Genomic DNA, 18,716 nt, shown 5'->3' with positions numbered 1-18,716 from the left:
GAACCAAACCGATTCAAATTTCAGTTCGGCTCGGTTTGGGGTCAAACCGAACCGAAACCGAACCATTCCCACCCTCCTCTTATATACATTCATTTTTTTTATTAATAAAATTAATGTGCCGCCCGCCCGGGTTCCAAAATAAATTCCGGGTTTAAAAAATAGGAACAATTTTCAGACTTACTGTAACGACACGGATGTATGCATGGGGTTGGCTCTTGACTTGATCTGGACATACTGTAATGTATATAATTACTCCCCTCTCTTTTATATACGTTGTTGTTGGCTTTCATCTTAGTAAACCTTTTTTTTTCTTCTTGTCTTCCCTACTAAGTAATCTAAACCCTTGATAGGTGTGTCTCATAGCCAATCAAGAAGGGAGAAAGCGAGTTAGGAACACCATTGTTTGATTTTATATTCTTCCGTATAAGTTTTGGGAACTTTCAAATCATCTCTTTTCACCTACTTCCCCTTAGCCCTTAAATTATAAAATTAGCAAAAATGGGTTCCTCACTCTGTTTTTTTTAAATGTCACACCTCACTTTGTTAAGCGACTGTTGATAGGTTTATGACAATTGTAATAGACTTGAATAGCTAACTACAAAAGTTTAAAACGAAAAGAAAAAGGACAATGAGGCCCACCACTATGGCATAGAGATCCCACCTTTGATCATTGATTGATCTGGTACGTCCATAGATTAGACGGTTGTGTTGGGAAAAATTGCCTTGTTTCCTTTCTGGGATCGAACCTTCGACCTCGGGGTCAAAGAACTTAGTCATTACCAATTGAGCTAAGAGGCTCGACCAAGTAAAAAGGTTATCAACGTGTAGTTTGTCAATGTGTTGAAAGGCTATTGTTCATTCCATGCTCTAGTTTCCAATTCGGTTTCGTTTCATTATTCAAAATTTTGTAATAAGTAAAAGTTATTCACATTAAAACTCAGCATTAATTTATTTCCTTATAAAACATGCTTATCATAGAAATCCTCCCTTTTATGTTGTAAACCATGTAAAAGGTGTTGGGAAAATCTCTCCTCTACATCCAAAAGCTGAAACCACACAAAGATCCTGCCTCTTTTGCGTCCAAAATGGAAACCATATTAAGAGGGAGGCCGTGGCTATAAAAGAAAAAGAAATGGGAGAGAAAGATTAGAGTGGGAAAAAAAAGTTTAGCCTGGAAAATAAAACGGCGTGTTCAGGCATGAAAAGGAGTTTATATACGAGAACCCTAATACACATTCGGCGGCGGTCTAAGGCAAAAACGAAGGAAGTATTAACGCCCTTTGCTCTTGGAGAAGTTGGGTTCTACCATCTCTGTATTTTTCTTATAAATTGTTGTTAGATTTGTTGTCTCATTTGTTTGGTTTGTTTTTATTTCTTCCTCCACTATTCTTTCTTTCTTTTCTGCCACATTTCCCTACCTTTTTGCCACTATCTTTTGCCATACTAGGGATATTTTGTCCACATGACCTACCATCCTAGTTTATAACAATTAGGATCTTTTGATGACAGAGGGATAGTATAAATAGACATAGAAATTGCATTTTTGAGACCATCCAAATGATAATAGAGGGGTTGAGGCCTTCATTTACTAGGCCCCCATTAAGGGTGTCAGTTTTGGCTCGGGCTCGGCTCGAGCTCTCGAATCTGGCTCGGCTCGGGTCGTTAAGGCTCGATTTTATATATATATATATATATATATATATATATATATATATATATATATATATATATATATTTATATAGGAAAAATGTTGGTACTCGGTCGAGTAGCTAATGTTAGGTACTCTATCGCTTAAGATATAGCCATATAGGTTTGAAACCGTTGATTGAATATAATCTCACCCGTCCAAATAAAAGCCACTCACGTTTTACGTTTTAAGGTGAAAAAAACAAAAAAAGACCACCTCGACGGAAATACCAGAGACCTCTCCCTCCTCGTTCTCTCTCCCATCCAACTCTCTCTCTCTCTCCCTCCAATTCTCTCTCTCTCTCTCCCATCCGATTGAAATCATACCACAGACCTCTCCCTCCTCGTTCTCTCTCCCGTCCGACTCTCTCTCTCTCTCTCCCGTCCGATTGAAATCGCTCCCTCCTTTGAAAAAAACAAAAAAAAAACTCGACGGAAATAGGGTTTCAACATCTACTGTGGCTTTAAAGCTTGAAGGTCGACAGAAATAGGGTAATAATGCTGATTTATTAAAGATTTCTGGAGGGTTTAAAGGTAGGGTTCTTCTTTAAACTATGGTTTCAAGATTTGATAAATTTCTGTGTTGATTTTACAGATTTAGGGTTCTTGTGTTGATTTAAATCTGTAATAGTAGAAGCTTGTAATAAATCTGAAATATTAAAAGCAAGGGTTTCAATCTAGGGTTTGGGGATTTTATTTCAAGCCAGGGTTTCAATCTGTAATATCCCTTTCCATTTTTTTTGTAAGTTATCTACACCCACTCAACTCATTTTTTAGGGTTCCAAAATGATTTAACAAAAATCTGGGATTTTTTTGTAAGTTATCTACACCCATTCAAAACCCCTCTACGCTCTCATTTTTAGGGTTCCAAAATGAGTTTAAATTTTTTTTAAGGGTTTCGAAATAGCACAGCAGACCCTCTCTTTCCAGCGTTAAAAAATTGCAGAAACTTTAGGGTTTTTAACCTCTTCATCTCGAAGCGTAATATTAACCAGGTTTTTAATAAATCTGAAATAGTACATGTGTGAAGCTAGGGTTTGGGGATTTTATTTTTCAAGTCAGGGTTTGAGGATTGAATTAAATTATGTTCATATGATTGTGGTAATGCGATTCTTTTTGTTCAATATTGTGCAGATAGTGAAGATTAATGACCTCCTCTAACTGTAGCAATTCCGGTTCAGTTGGAGAATTACCATGTAAATGTGGAATAAAAGCGGCTATTAAAATAACTCAGTCAGATGTGAATGGCAATCGAGGCCGGCCCTACTACACTTGTGGATTTAGTGTGAGTAACCATTTAATAGTGTTTTTTAAATTTTGAGTAAAAGTTCAAATTACTAAGGATTATACAACACACAGGAAGGAGGTGGAAAGAAGAAATGCGAGTTTTTCGAATGGTGCGACAATGCTGAATACAATAGGGAATTTGGTTCGAGGAGGGACAGCATAAGTGGTACTCAATGTCGGCAGAGGTTGGAGGCCGAGGTTGCCGAATTAAAGTTGTTGGTGCAACATGCACGTCTACACATTAAAGACATTGAAAGGTTGGAGCACGAGGTTGCTGAATTGAAGTTGTTGGTACAATAGGCGTGTCAAGATATTAAAGACACTGAAAGGCTGAGGCAAGAGGTTGCCGAATTGAAGTTGGTGGTGCAACAAGGTCGTGAAGCCGTTAAATTAGTAGAGAATGAAAACGGGTGGATTAAAGCGATGGGGGTTGTTGTTTTTTCGTAATTGTTTTCTTTTTCCAATGTATCACTAAGTAAGGTAGGAAGCAATTACTTGCTTTTTTAATATTGTGTTGTTCTTTTTTGTTCTTGACAGTTCTGTAATTGGTACATGGCATCCATGTTTTATGTAACATTTTGGTTTGTTTATGTTTATATGGAAATGGGATGCATGTGGATGCAAGCCATCTTTTTCTTTTCTTTTTCTTCTTCTTGAGGTAATGGAAATGGGATGCACGTGGCTTATTTGTTTTGAGGTAATAGGCCTGCCTCTTGGGGTTGTCACAGAATCAAGCAGTACTAGTATTGGTTGATTTTTTGTTGTTGATGTGCTTAAGGAATTGGTTCTGTCGACCTTCAAGCTTCTCAAACACTAATTAGAAAACCCTTTGGGAAAGAAAGAGTACAGAACAATGCATGAATTACCTTGTAACATATTAGCACCAAAACACCATATCACATTCAATGTGTTATGATACATATAACAAAGTGGCGTGGACTGAAACTGGTTTTCCATTGCAATCACATGATGACTTTGTTCAGCTATCGGTGTACGAGAATTCAGCTTGAAACTAAGGCCTTTTGTTCAAGAGGGATTCATGGATGATTGTAACCATCCAAGGAGCTAGAACCATCCGAATGTAACTCATAACTGGACGAAGCTTGAATGCATTTCCCAATATGAATAGCCAATTATGATTGTCTTTTGTATCTTCTTCTTTTTTTTTTGTTTTTTGTAGAGTGATAGATCTGAGTGATCGCTAATCTTATGAGATATATCTGACTTCTTGAATGTAATAATTAGTGAATTGTTCGTGTCCTGTACTAATAATTCCTTTCTTAGAGGATTTTAATCTTCTTGAATTTCTTAATTTTAATGTCTTTAGTCTCTTGATTTTAGTGTAGACTTTCTTAATTTCTGTGGCAACTTTGGCATGTGAAATTGTGGGATTCGTTTTTCTTCTTTTGGCAGCCTGGCAATAATACTATTTCCAAATTTCCCTTATTTTAATAGTCTCTTGATAGGGTCCGTTAAATGCACCTAATGTAAAATTAGAATGAAAGAAATTTGGATTCCCATTTCTCTGTATTTGAGAGGAAAGTCAAACAGTGCAAAATCTTGTATTTCGAAAATTTATAGCACATTGTCTGACATGTGAACAATTAATAGCAACCAAATAATGCAGCCTAACACCACTAGTAGATGATGCGGAACTCCAAAACCAACCAAAACACATATTATACCCTACAAACCATCCTATACATAATGTTAATACAATCCCATCCCATACAGAAACCAAAAGAAAAAACACATGGTGGTCAACATGTAGCTCTACAATTCAACCCAATGCTCTCTTCACTCTGAACTCATCTTCCAATGTGAACGGGCTGGCATGAAATAGCGACTCACCTGCATGCAATCAGAGGAATATTAGAACGCGAAGGTAAGCATCAAATGAAAGAAGAAATAATTAAGAATACAAGATGAAGAGGAAGAGGAAGAAGAATAAAAGATGATAAGAAACTACCAAGTACCTATCAGAAATATTTACAAAGTAGTAACACTAAGAAGCTAACAAGTACCTATGCAAATACATTGATTTCTTCACTCTCTTCCTCTTCATCTTCCTCATCCCTTAATGTCATCTATTGGCACATAAAAAATGTTGCTTCACATGAATAATAATTACAACATAGAAAATGAGAAATTCTACAAATACAAAGTGACAAAAAGCCGAACCTCGAGTTCTTTTTTACACGTTCTTGTATTATGGCCTAATTCTCCACATCTTTTACACTTCTGTTTCTTTCTTTTCGCTTGAGAGGTCTCTATCGGCAATTTAAAAAGTGTAGCACCCTTCGGGCGGCCCTTGGTTTTCACGACTTGTGGGTCATGAATATATATCCCTGCAGATTCACTCACAAAATTGGATTGTACTTGGCTACAAGTAGTGTTTGCGGGAATAAGTTGTCTCTCTCTCTTCGCTTGTTCACATTCTGCGAACCATACATCAAGTGTTTCATACACCTTTTTAAAAAGACTCCTATTACCCTTAAATTCATGTAGTAGCCTTTGACACCTTGCTATTACACACCATGTTTCATAAGGAGTAACTTCATTACTGTCTTCTTCGCCTAAAGACACCTCACCACCAAGTACAAATCTAGCCCCAATTGTCCATCTGTTTAAAATATATCGCTCGGGAATTCTACTCAATTGCTTCTTGGTCATAATACGAAGTATATGCTTGCACAAAATCCCTTCAATCTCGAATTTTGCACACTCACATGTAGCCTTCACACCTTCTTCAGAATCATCATACAAGACCTTGCACCATTTCCACTTCTCGTTTACACTCAGTCCGACAATGTATTCAGTTGTGTTTCCATTCTTATCCGTTTTCTCATGCCAACAGTCAAGGCTATCCCTAAACTCTACTTGGAATCTATCAAACATTGTCCTGGTACAACATTTGCTTGCTTCTTCTTCTAATTTGAACCTTGAAATCAACACGGCCTTCGTAGTTTTAGATCTGAAATCTTCTTCGGACTCTGCTTTACGACGAAACTCAAGTGCCCTATCATATTGATCTACGAATTCTTTTAAAGTGGTGTTCATATTAACATATCCATCAAAGAAAGCATTGATGCTCTCACTGCGGCCACTAGAAGTCATTCCCGCTGTGAATGTATCTCTAAAATAGGCTGGTACCCAGTGACTACGTACCTCCCACATTTTTGCTACCCATCCATTTTCATTAATCTTATATTTCTCTACTAATTCTTTCCATTTCAAGTCGCTGTCATGTATTTGTCTCGTATAAAACCATTTCTTGTAATTCTTGCAAAACTCACCATCGGTTTCTCGCATCGCTGGAACATGCTCAACTAAATGCTTGTGCATGTGCCAGGAGCAAAACCTATGGCGGGTGTCTGGGAAAACAGTTTGAATCGCATTTCTCATCGCCCCGTCCATATCTGTTATTATACAACCTGGCGCTTTCCCAAACATGTACTGCAACCACTGTTGAAATAGCCATGTAAATGTCTCATCTTTCTCATCGGCTAACAATGCGCATCCAAATAGTGTAGACTGACAATGGTGATTAACTCCGGTAAATGGAGCAAATGGCATCTTAAACCTATTTGTCCTGTACGTGACATAAAAGACAATGACATCACTAAACTTTAGGTATGCCTCTCGCGCCCATGAATCGGCCCAAAACATCGATCGCAAGTTCCCATTAATGTCCAACTCCATTGCAAATTGAAAGTTAGGGTCTTCTGATCGTTTCTTTTGGAAATATTCCGCTACCAAGACACCTTCCTTACCAATATTGTTATCCCTCTGTTTCCTCAAATGGGACACCACCTGATTTGTTGTCAAAGCAACATTTGTTCCTTTATATGTGACGTTTATAGCCCTTCTAACACCAGCAGGCTTCATCCCTATCTTACTTAGGTCATCTATCAAAATCTTACATGCTTCATTCTTAAAAAATCTATTGTGAGAACGATGCATTAGCCTTCTAGGTGGAGAGGTAAGCTCGTGGCAATGATCATCTTCAAAAGCTCTCACATGCCACTTCTCATCTATCAAAGAGATATCCATCTTGGCTTGGCAGCCCTCTCTTACACTACGACGACGCTTCACTACTTTATCACTCTCTTTGTTATCTTTCATTTTTTTAAACCCCGCTTTATCACATACAAATCTCCTAAAAATCACTTCCCCATTTTTCTTTGACTTATAAGTTGTGTCTTTTCGAATTCCAAATCCCATACCCAACACATATAAATTATAAAACTCATATGCAGCGATATCGGTATCAAACATCTGGTCCTTAAACGGTTTGGAAACTAAATCCCCCTCATTAGCATCCTTAGTAGGCGTATTAAATGTACCGCTACAACCCTCACCGTCATCTTCATAATGTAAACAACCCTCATTCAAATGTTCCTCCTCAACCATAACAAATTCATTGACATATTATCCATCATTTTGTAAGCCACCAGCTTGGGACGCCATGTCATCAACCACAATCAATCTATTAGCATCTATATCATCAATTGATAATTCAAAACCTTCGGACATAGTGTCATCCATTAGCTCAATAAAACTTAACCAATCCCTTTCAAATAGAGATTAAACCCACTCAGAAATTCTACCTGCGATTCCAACCAATCATTCCAAATACAACAGTAAAGAGTTTCTTCAGCAAATAAACTACAAAAATTAAATTAAGGCCTTCTTCTTTTCAGATTATAACTACTGATTCTGACTGCCAAACCGATTATTGGATTAAGAATGAAACCAATAATCGGTTTTACACTCACAATTGCTCATCATAATCTTAAACAAACAAGCTCAAGTAATCTACTTGTAGCAAAAAAAATATTTTGCTCATAGAGTCGGCGCAGCGAGACTTTCTTCTTTCAGATTATAATAACTGATTGTGACTGTCAAACCGATTATTTGGCTCAGAATTATGTTTAAATTTGAGTCCAATAATCGATTTCACAGTCACAATTGGTCATCATAATCTTTGAAAAAAAACAGGGTCAAGTAGAAAACTTGTAGCAAAAACAATTTGAGACAGAAATTACAATAAAGATTTAGGGGATTATAAGGATTGCACCATTTAAACCTGCAAATCTGTAAAGGGATGTAGGGGATTGAGTGGGTGTAGATAACTTACAAAAAAATCCCAGATTTTTGTTAAATCATTTTGGAACCCTAAAAAATGAGTTGAGCGGGTGTAGATAACTTACAAAAAAATGGAAAGGGATATTACAAATTGAAACCCTGGCTTGAAATAAAATCCCCAAACCCTAGATTGAAACCCTTGCTTTTAATATTTCAAATTTATTACAAGCTTCTACTATTACAGATTTAAATCAACACAGGAACCCTAAATCTGTAAAATCAACACAGAAATTTATCAAATCTTGAAACCATAGTTTAAAGAAGAACCCTACCTTTAAACCCTCCAGAAATCTTTAATAAATCTACAATATTACCCTATTTCCGTCAACCTTCAAGCTTTAAAGCCACAGTAGATGTTGAAACCCTATTTCCGTCGATTTTTTTTTTGTTTTTTTCAAAGGAGGGAGCGATTTCAATCGGACTGGGGAGAGAGAGAGAGAGAGAGAGAGAGAGAGAGAGAGAGAGAGTCGGACGGGAGAGAGAACGAGGAGGGAGAGGTCTCTGGTATGATTTCAATCGGACGGAGAGAGAGAGAGAGAGAGAGAGAGAGAGAGAGAGAGAGAGAGAGAGAGAGAGAGAGAGAGAGAGAGGGAGGGAGGGAGAGGTCTCTGGTATTTCCGTCGAGGTCTTTTTTTGTTTTTTTCACTTTAAAACGTAAAACGTGAGTGGATTTTATTTGGACGGGTGAGATTACATTCAATCAACGGTTTCAAACCTATATGGCTATATCTTAAGCGACAGAGTACCTAACGTTAGCTACTTGACCGAGTACCAACATTTTTCCCTATATATATATATATATATATATATATATATATATATATATATATATATATAGAGAGAGAGAGAGAGAGAGAGAGAGAGAGGAAAGTGTAGCTACACATTCATGCTTAAAATACAGTGGGTCCCACATTGTTTGGGTGATGCAAACCATTCATTTGAGGGGCCCTCACATAGATAGGTTGTTCCCAAAAATTCAGCTCCATAGGTTCATCCCAACACTACGATTTGTGGAGGCAAAAATGGACGTGTAAAAACATTCACAAATCTGTCCATTTTTGCCTCCACAGTTTGACGGGTTGGGATGATCCTATGGAGCTGATTTTTTGGGCACACCTTATCAATGTGAGGGCCTATCAAATGAATGGTTTGGTTCACCCAAACAATGTGGGCCCACTGTATTTTAAGCCGTCGGTGTAGCTAAGTTAGCTACACGAGTGTGTAGCTTCACTTTCCTCATATACACACACACATTCACCAAAAGGGCTGTCCAGGGAGTGAAAGGGCGAGGCAAAATATATCACTACTTTTTAGGAACCTCTTTTGTTGCTTGGACCACCCCCTGTGGTGTAAAAAGAGTAGTCGAATTACACTAGATGGGGCTGTCTGTCCAGGAAAGAAGAGGGGGTGTGAATATATGATTTTGGGGGTCCATCAATGAGCTTCGTAAGGCTCGCGAGCCTAGCCGAGCTGAGCCAAGCTCAAGCTTGGTCCGAGCCTGAGCCGAGTTCGAACCCAGGTAATGAGCTTAATGAGCCGAGCTGGGCCAAGCTCGGCTCATTTACACCCCTATCCCCCTCTGGAGAAGAGATGATATGGCCAATAATCAGTTTTGGACTCACAATCTCTTCTCAAAATCCCAATGCCCTGGTTTTTTTAGATTATGGCATCCGATTGTGAGACCAAAAAGAGATTATTGGACTCAGAATTATGTTGGGCCCAAGTTAAGCCTCTTCCCGTTTTTCCAAATACACGCGAGGGGTTCTTCTTATGCCTCGCGCCTACCCCCTACGGCCTACCCCTACTACTAGAAGAAACTAGAAATCGAAGAGTCCGGGCTTTTAAATCCCGGGCTTTTGAATCCCTCTCTTTCTATGTGATGGGGACTCGAGAGGTATACGAGGAGAAACTCAGATCAGGAAATCTTTACCACGAGCCCACCATAAATCCCGGCCTAGGTTCCCCACGCTGTCCCCGTTGTCTCTCTCTCATAAACCCTAATTCGGTATCTCTCTCTCATAAACCCTAATTTCTTCTTCTCTTCTTTCTTATTTGTTTTACTTTTGTTTCTAATGAATAGTTCGGATCCTACAGGCTGATGGTGAATGGACCATAACTTCCGTTTTACATGATGCAGCTGCCGTGGTAATATCAAATTCTTATACTGATGTGATAATTTCTTGAATTTTGTCATTTTTTTTTTTGTTACTTGGGAAATTTTAAGAAATAAGGAAGGTGTATTTGGTTATGTTGATTGAATGTTATATCTCTGCTGTTGGGGGGGTTCTTGTAGGTATTGATTTAGGCAACTGATATTGGCACTACCATGTTTTAATAAAAGCACGAATTCATCTTGTCTTTTCATTTTTTAATTGTCTTTTGTGAGCTTGCTTTTTTGGGGACTGTAATAACCTTTGACAGCTGTTTATGTAATAAAAGCCAAGCTGATTTAGTGCAATTATCAAAACAGGGTAGTGCCAACCAAGGTTTAAATTTTCGGTTTCGGTACCGGTTTCAGACCCTGAAATTTTGAAATTTCAGTCGAAAACTGGTACAAAACCTGAAACCAATATTTTATTCAATATTAAATTTCGACCGAAATTTCGAAATTTCAGCCGAAATAAATGACCGTTTCGGTTTTGATCGATTTCTGCGTCGGTCGGATTTCGGTCGAAATTTAAAACCATGGTGCCAACATCAGTAGCCTTGATTTATTGCGTGATGAATCATAACTTGCACATACTTGTGCTTTGCATTTTTATGTTAGTTATCTCTTTTGTAGAGGATTGTTTATTATGACTTATGTATTGGTTATTACGTGTTGATTAGGCTGGATCAGGTGCGGGTGCAATGCTTAGTGGGATACATGGTTTCAATACGGGTATACTACAGTGCTTCGATATCATTATTTCATTGTTGTAGAGTCTTATCTTGGTGGTTTATAATGTTTAAAAGTGAATGTAGTTTTGTTTTTTATTGGTTTTATTAGTTTCTTATGTTCAAGGGTGGCTTTGAGATGTATATTAAAAGCTTCTCGTGAATTTGGTTTTTGGTGCAGGGATTCCATTTATCCAAAAACATGTCAAAGGGCCCAAGTGGCTGCCTTTACTTATCGGGGTACCAATCTTTTGCCCATCCAATTCATCTCCCTTTTTTTTGTAGCCTTGTAAGATATTAGGTACATATGGTCTAATGTGCATGTATATGTCTGTTCGCACAACCCTCTACGTGATTCAATCTATTTTGGGCTGATAGGCTCTCCTATAACCAGTGAACTATTATGGGTGATGTGCCACTTCAAGGCACTAAATTCGGATTTCGTGGTAAAATGCTTGCATTCTCCCATAGCGGTGGATATTGAATCTTTTGGTTTGGTTAGCTAGAACACAATAGGTTACATTCATGAGCATGCAATTTATTGTGACTACAAAGTATCAATGGTCTTTTTTATCTCAGATAAATATTTCAGGAGGGGTTGAATTATTTGATCTGTAGGTGCTAGCCCTATGCTGACACATGAGGCTTGCTTTCACTAGGCTCACATGGAATATATTCTGTTTGACTTATCTTTGATTTATAGATGAAACAATTCATTGGATACCTTCCTATTTGTGACTGAATCAAATTGGTTTCTCAACAGACAGAAATTCAACTGTTTAAAAAATTGGACTTGAAAGGTAATTCTGCCTAGGTAAGGAGTGTGTTGGGCGAGTTTAATGTTTGACGCCGTCAAAATTTCATTGAATCGGGGGAGTCCAAAGAGCTTTTGATTAACTTTTTAGGGAAAAACTCTGACTCGGCCAATGCAACTTGCGCAAGTCAATTGAGTCGGAGATTTTTTTTAAATAGTGGGAAATTCCCCCCCTAACTACTTTTTGGCAATCTTGAGTGCTCCTTTGTTAGAAATTTGTCTATTCTCTTGGGACCAGATTTCTTCAAACCTTTCAAAATCCACTTGCTTTATTAGCTCCATCTTAAATTTTGCAACATGACAGTAGAGAAAGTTAATGAGTTGGTATTTGAGAACTCCCAAACTCTTAGGGAGCATTTCCACGTTTTAGAATTTTTTCATGATGTATTTGTTCAGAACTAGAAGTCTTTTTCCCCAAATAGAGCATTACAGAGATGCTAACCATCTTCCATGACCTAACAACCTGCTCCCAGTGATGGATTGTATCTCCTCTCCCTCTCTCTCTAGAGGGCGAGCCTTGGCGCAACGGTAAGGTTGCTCCATTGTGACCTGGTGGTCACGGGTTCGAGTCACGGAAACAGCCTCTCTGCAAAACAGAGGTTAGGCTGCGTACATCTAGCCCTCCCCAGACCCGCAATGGCGGGAGCCTCGTGCACTGGGCTGCCCTCTCTCCTGTGGGCTGGGGTTATTTTTACATGTTCATGGCATTATATTGATTTGTGATATATTCTCATTTGTGTTGACAGCTTCCTCCACTCCTCTTGTTTTCTGCATCCAGTGCTGCATTTGGAGGTATGTCTCTGCCTTTTCCTCTTTATTTATCAAACTTTTTGTGGGTTTGTAGAATTTGTGGAAATCTTGAATTGTCCTTACCACTATTTCTCTATTTTCCATGATTTCTTAGATTGACTACAATTTGGTTGACAACAAATGCTTAGTGGTTTCTGTTTCAACCATGAAGGATTATTTTATTAGGTTATAGATGTCACAACGGTGAAGGAGAATCCATTAAATTACATTTACAGAAGAGCTTGGTGTTGGCTATCAATTTTTTTGTGTATCAAACTAGCATACTGTTTGTTATGTGTCCATAGACCAACCCCAGACTATCTGTCTCTATCACCATGTGAAAAATCAGAGGTGGACAGATGATGATATACAAGAAAAATCAGACTTTGAAACATAACATAAATAAATTATAACAAAAGAAGGATTTACAAGACACATAGTTTGAGCAGTCTTTGTGAAAGACAATCTTGCAATGGCAGACAATGGCTATGAGGCACAGAACAGTCAAGAATTTTAGATTCCTTGATAGTGGGTGGAAGTAATCAGGGCCCTTTAAGGTCTCTCTTGATTCCAAAACATTGAAGTCCTTTTGTCTCAATTGTACTTCCTATGCCTCTGATTGCTTGAATAGAATGAGCATTATGGATGCTTGTAGTGATCAAGTTGTTATAGCTCAGTGAGCTTTGTTGTATTTGAGGCCAGCACTCTGGACAGTTCATCAAGGAAGGGTAGGAAGGAGCCATCATTATGCTGGCCGTGGAAGTCTAGAAGTTTGGGTGGTTAGTGGTAGTTCAAAGACCTTGTTGTGCTTGAGTAGTGCGATTGAAGAGCTATTGTTAATGGGTCTATGATTCACCATTTAGTGTTGGAGGTGATGATGTGATATCCACTTTATGAAATTAGGTAAGGTGGAGTCATCTTGGCTTCTGTGATGGCTGCATTTTCACCAAAAATGTATTGCTCAATTGCCTTAACCAAAGACAGTGTGAGGCATGATGTTTTGTAAAAGTGGAAATTTCTGCCGCGCTTGTGATTGTCGGGGCTGTTTTGGCCTGTTTATATTCCTTTTTCTGTAATGATGTTGATGATCTTTCTAAAAAAAAAATGTCGTAAATCCTTGTGATTCGTTGAGCGTGACTTTTATGTGATTAAAAAGGTGTCTATGTTACCACGTAGAAGAAGCTTGATCCAAATGAATAGATGCATGGGTAGAACTAGCTCGTCAATTGACATGACCTTGGAATAGTTTGAGGCTGTGGTGCTCTATTCACTATCCAGAAAGAACTAGAACACCGAAGTGGCATCATTCTGTTTGTCCTTGTTTGGAAATGAATGGGTATTGATATTACTGGCTTGATTGATGTGAAGGATGATGTGCGGTGTGATGTCCTGAATTTTGTGTTGGATGCATTGGATGGTTTAAGGCATCAATTGATGAAATGAGAGATTACGACTGCTGGATTGGCTGATTAGATTTATGGGATCTAAACGATGTGGCAATGAGTTTCCACTCGTGGAGGTGATAGGCATTCAATGCTAGGGAGCCTTACAGAACTTATTTTGGATTGCCTGATGTTTCACTTTGAAATGCGTTTTATAGTTTGTACTATAGGGTATAATGTTCCACTTCATATATTAGTTGTCTGCTCGTTATTTCTTACCAGTGTGAACCAATAGGTTAAAAGAAAAGGCATGAACATTGTTTTAAGTGGGGTTTCTAAGGGTTTAGCCAATGGGAAATAAAAAATAAGTAGGTTAGAGCTAAAAGTCTATAAAAGATGGGTTTAAAAGAATAAGTGTGTCATGCAAAAAAGGGTAAGGTGGGGTCATAGGTTGATGTGGACATCCCCACATCTAGGAGAACTTAAAATGCTAATAAATAAATTAAAGTGTTACCTGAAAGAAAAATAACACATGTACAATAGTCCATTACGAAAAAAAACACTAAATCTAATGGCTAAGATGATGGCTAGATCACATCAGTCTGACGAAATATTTGGGTGACAATCTATTCTACCACTGAAGCTTTTTCCTCCATTTCTAGGTTCGATAAGCTTTTGTTTCAAGGGCTTACGGTGATTGTAGCCCTGCAAGTTCGGAGGTAAATTAGGGGACAATATTTTGGTTGGAGGAAACTGGTATTTGTTATGCTTCCTAGCAACCAAAATCGCATCATTTGATACATCACACAATAATATAGCCCAAGCTACCATTAGAAGTTGGATATATTCATATTAACTTTTGATAGTGTGAGCCTCAGTCAGATATATAGTACTTCACTTCATGTTTGAGGCTCAATCCCATATAGCTTTCTACCTTTACAATGTATGCCTTGAAGCAGCAAAACCCTATTGGAAAACTTGACTTTCTTTCTTGGACAATGGGCAAACACTTTAAAAGAGCCATCCAAAAGAGAAGACAAGTACTTCAACCCTTACATTTCTCCATTGTATGTATTGAAAAAAGATTTTTGATATATAACCCCCATCAAAAAGCCCAAAATTACAAATTTAACAATGCTTAAATTTTTATTTTTCCAAAACATAATATCATGAGAATCTGGAGAACACCGCTGCCATTTAGGATTCAAGCAGGGGTCAATGTGTGGTTTATTGTATATTTTTTGAAAAGGTAACATATATTATTAAGGGGAGTGATAAATCGACTCCCCAAATTGATAAATAGACTCCCCATGTGTCTTTCTCTCTCCTCTAGGTTAGAGAGAGAAAGAGGAGAGAGATAGACACATGGGGAGTCAATTTATCCATTCGGGGAGTCGATTTATCACTGCCCTATTATTAATCATAAAACCCAATACAAGGGGACAAGTAGTCCCCAACAACATCATACATCAAGACCCAACCCCCTAACAAGAAACCTTAAAAGTTAACAACAGATCATTAAGGTATTTGATTATAAGTGCCACGACACGATTTACACCAGCTTTCGCCAACCCGTCAGCCATTGAATTCGCTGATCTCCTTCTATGAACAAGCTGGGGTCTAATCAGACAAACAAGATCCCTAATCTCATCAATCTTGTTCGCCAAACGCCAAGGCCCACACCCCCGATGTGTGGTTTATTGTATATGATCTTGTGGTGATAATCAAAGTCGCTTAGTTATTGCATTGAACCCTATGCCATATAATAATGAATTGGAAAATTATAATCAGCAATAATTTAAAAAGGGTGGTGATATATTAGCCCCATTTGTTCCCCGGGCCTCCCCCTCTTATCACTTCCCTTAAAAAATTAAACCTTTTATGAGATAAATAAAGATTTTTCTTTCCCTTTTCTATTTTGTGATTTGTGTGTAATTATGTGAGTCTATTTGGAATTCAAGCATTTGGATTTTCAGCTTTTATCAACTATAAACCACAAATTCCTAATGTTGTCAGGAAATTGTTGATTCAATCACCCTTAAGTCCTTAACCGGTTGTCATGGCATTCTACACAGGTTATGCGCTGCCAGAGTTTGCTCAACTCTCGGTGACATCATATTACGCTGCCTCTAGTGCTTCACATTATGCAATATCGCACGTCACAAGGGTCATTGAAGAGAGTCACTCCTCTCGTACTCCACATGAAAATTTGAGGTAATCCTTTGTGGGTGTACAGAATCTTTGCCTGATGACCATTGCAAATTTCAGCTTCATCAATCATTTGTGATTTCATTATTCCAGTTGGATGTGGATGTGTCAAGACCTGTAACTGCTCAAGAATGCTAGTGTAGTTGCTTCCCTTGTAACTCCAGAGTGGACAATAATATCCCCTGAAATAAAGGGGGTTTTTTGGCATTTTGTTTTAATAAAAAATTGATCTGCTAATATTTGCAAACCTCAATTGAGCCGGCGGGGGATCTCTGTTTTGCATGAGTCACATGCCTTACTGGTTCAATAACTCACAAAATTGTGATGCTGCTGTTCCAACAGAGATAACAAACAATCATAGATCTGTGTTGCTACCCTTGTTTAATCCCATAGCCAAGGCGATCACGCAAGGGCCTCCTAAGGACAGGGTGGGTTACTGGGTTCATCTTCATCCACAGTCGATTCCTCTCCATCAGTTACTTCATCACCATCTTTTGCTAACCAGGGTGACACTACTGTCATGCTCATTTGTGATCTTCACTCCATCTTCCCCATTCCCTGTGGAACCATTTCTCTATTTCTTCCACCAATAAGCTCGGATCCACATCATTTAGTATTAATGTCATCAGCTCCAAATGGGTTTATAGCCATGTTACTTTCCTATTGTTCTATTGACCGCTACAAGGCAAGACTTGTTTGCCAAGGATTACATAAAATGGATGAGATAGACTTTGATGAAATCTTCATTCACATTATCGAGGCTTCGACTATTCACATTGTTCTCTCTATTGCCGCTCGATATGGATCTTTAACTCATCATGTTACATGAAAAATGTGTTTCTCCATTACCATCAACAAGAGCAAGTCTTTCTCATCCGTCGAGGCTTTATCGTGTTTTTTGTCTTATCAACAAGAACAAAATTGATCTAATTTTGATGGGCCGGCCTGATCTTTTGATGGACTGGCCCGCTCTTTTAAGATTGTGTTTATTTTATTTTATTTCCATTTTTTCTAGCTCCGGTTCCCCTTATTCCTTCCTCCTCCATCTTCATCTTCTTCTTCTACTTCCCCTTCCTGAGTTGAAGCAATTGTCGGCGGTGTAACATGGTTATAGCAGGTGTTGGAGTTCTTTGCAAGGATTCTCTAGGTTCTGTTTTGTGGGCCTTCTCTAGTCCCATTGGTGTTTGTGACTCGTCTGAAGCAGAAGTCAGAGGGGTTTATTTAGGAATAAAGCATTTAAATCAAGATCTGTTAGTTGGGTATCCGGGAAAGCAGCCCCTCCTTGGAGATTTCTTAACTATGTTGAGGAGATATCTGACTTGATTTCAGGGTCTTCTATCATCTTCAAACATGTTAAGAGATCAGCTAATGGAGAGGCTGATTCTCTTGCTAAATCCGGGGTTAATAGGTTAGTTTTGGAGTGGTTTGATTTCCTTCCTCCGTAATTTGATTGTATTTTTATTTGCTGTATCTTTGAAGACCATCTCGGTTCTCCTATTAATATAATGCTACCATTTAAAAAAAAAAATTTGTCAGCGGTGTAACAAATAAGGCGCTGTAATTAAAAAAAAGAGGAGGGCAAAATGGTGTTATGGACCATAGGACACTCCTCCAAGGTCAATAGAGTTCAAACTACTATCCATATGTAAATTCAGTAATTACTGTCTTTTTCATGTACATTTGTTGAACTCTTGGCAAAAAACTAAACCCTTCCCAACGCTGGTAAGGAGGGCAATACCAATAATTCAGTGTAGTATAATATGAGTGAGTGCCACCTATAATTGCACTACCTTTTTTTATACTCAACTCAACAAAGCCTTTGTCCCAAACCTTTTTTGATAATGAAACTAATTGACCTTGTCTTTTCTTTATTAATGGGCTGCTGAGAGTGTTTTGGGAATTGTATTAGCTTTTGATAGCTGATTAAATAATAAAAGACACGGTGGCTTCGTCTCATTATTAAAACATGGTAGTGGGAATATCAGTAGCCATAGTAAATGCATAATAAATAGTAGATTTGAAAGGCTCCATGTTCACACTACCATGTTTTATAATTGTGCTAACTCATCTTGTCTTTTACTATTTAAACAGCTGTCAAAGGTTATTACAGTGCCCAAAAAGCTCTCAAAGCTCTCAGAAGCTTATTAAGGAAGAAAAGACAAGCTGAGTTTGTGCAATTATTCTAACATGGTAGTACCAAATCAGTAGCCATTTGAAATGTATTTTTCTTATTGGGTGAAAACTGAAAATCAGTCGTGTAAGTCCAACCACCACCTTCACTGGCTAAAGCTCTTTCCTTTTAACTAATGATACAAAATGATCTATCTTGAAAACCTAGCCAAAGAATCTAAAAATGAGAAAATGAGGAGTCTCAATAGGTGCCCATTTCTAATCTATTTCTATTTAAAACCATGGAAATGCAATTAGGGGAAACTTTTATAAGCATCCCCAAAACTAGATTTAGGCTAGTACTTAAATTTATATGTGGAAATCCCAATTACAATGGTTTCTCAACAACTAGTTC

General features: G+C 38.1%; 2 protein-coding genes and 1 long non-coding RNA gene across 4 annotated transcripts; 2 read left to right on the top strand and 1 right to left on the bottom strand.

The window, feature by feature from the left end:
- Positions 1-1,915: 1,915 nt before the first annotated feature.
- Positions 1,916-3,591, top strand: LOC143864072 (uncharacterized). The gene is made up of 3 exons (XR_013241075.1): positions 1,916-2,221; positions 2,822-2,972; positions 3,047-3,591. It is a non-coding gene; the product is annotated as an uncharacterized LOC143864072 (long non-coding RNA).
- Positions 3,592-5,125: 1,534 nt separating this feature from the next.
- On the bottom strand, positions 5,126-7,387 carry LOC143863430 (protein FAR1-RELATED SEQUENCE 5-like). Its single transcript, XM_077374095.1, has one exon. It carries the CDS (start codon positions 7,385-7,387, stop codon positions 5,126-5,128), a length of 2,262 nt encoding a protein of 753 aa, XP_077230210.1.
- A 2,438-nt stretch (positions 7,388-9,825) lies between these two features.
- Positions 9,826-17,439, top strand: LOC143863915 (uncharacterized). Of its 2 annotated transcripts, none has more exons than XM_077374699.1 (7): positions 9,826-10,127; positions 10,217-10,267; positions 10,952-11,003; positions 11,181-11,239; positions 12,560-12,605; positions 16,060-16,198; positions 17,310-17,439. In XM_077374699.1, the coding sequence occupies exons 1-7, from the start codon at positions 10,002-10,004 to the stop codon at positions 17,362-17,364; spliced, it is 528 nt and encodes a 175-aa protein (XP_077230814.1). In that variant the 5' UTR covers positions 9,826-10,001; the 3' UTR covers positions 17,365-17,439. The 2 variants fall into 2 exon arrangements, with proteins under 2 accessions (XP_077230814.1, XP_077230815.1); XM_077374700.1 differs by lacking the exon at positions 17,310-17,439 and adding an exon at positions 16,286-16,445 and having other exon boundaries at positions 9,828-10,127.
- The last annotated feature ends 1,277 nt before the right edge of the window (positions 17,440-18,716 follow it).

Source organism: Tasmannia lanceolata, unplaced genomic scaffold, assembly GCF_043159265.1.
Source record: "Tasmannia lanceolata isolate RefF3 unplaced genomic scaffold, GAP_Taslan_0.1 ptg000044l, whole genome shotgun sequence".
Taxonomy (NCBI): Eukaryota; Viridiplantae; Streptophyta; class Magnoliopsida; order Canellales; family Winteraceae; genus Tasmannia; species Tasmannia lanceolata.
This window is presented reverse-complemented; position numbering and strand designations above follow the sequence as displayed.

What these genes read in the sequence shown, in the direction of transcription:
- LOC143863430 (XM_077374095.1), bottom strand. Translation starts at nt 7,387, where the DNA reads ATGGTTGAGGAGGAACATTTGAATGAGGGTTGTTTACATTATGAAGAT.
- LOC143863915 (XM_077374699.1), top strand. Translation starts at nt 10,002, where the DNA reads ATGGGGACTCGAGAGGTATACGAGGAGAAACTCAGATCAGGAAATCTT. An exon ending in ATCCAGTGCTGCATTTGGAG is followed by an intron (nt 12,606 to 16,059) that starts GTATGTCTCTGC and finishes CATTCTACACAG; the next exon opens with GTTATGCGCTGCCAGAGTTT. An exon ending in ACTCCACATGAAAATTTGAG is followed by an intron (nt 16,199 to 17,309) that starts GTAATCCTTTGT and finishes TGGTTATAGCAG; the next exon opens with GTGTTGGAGTTCTTTGCAAG.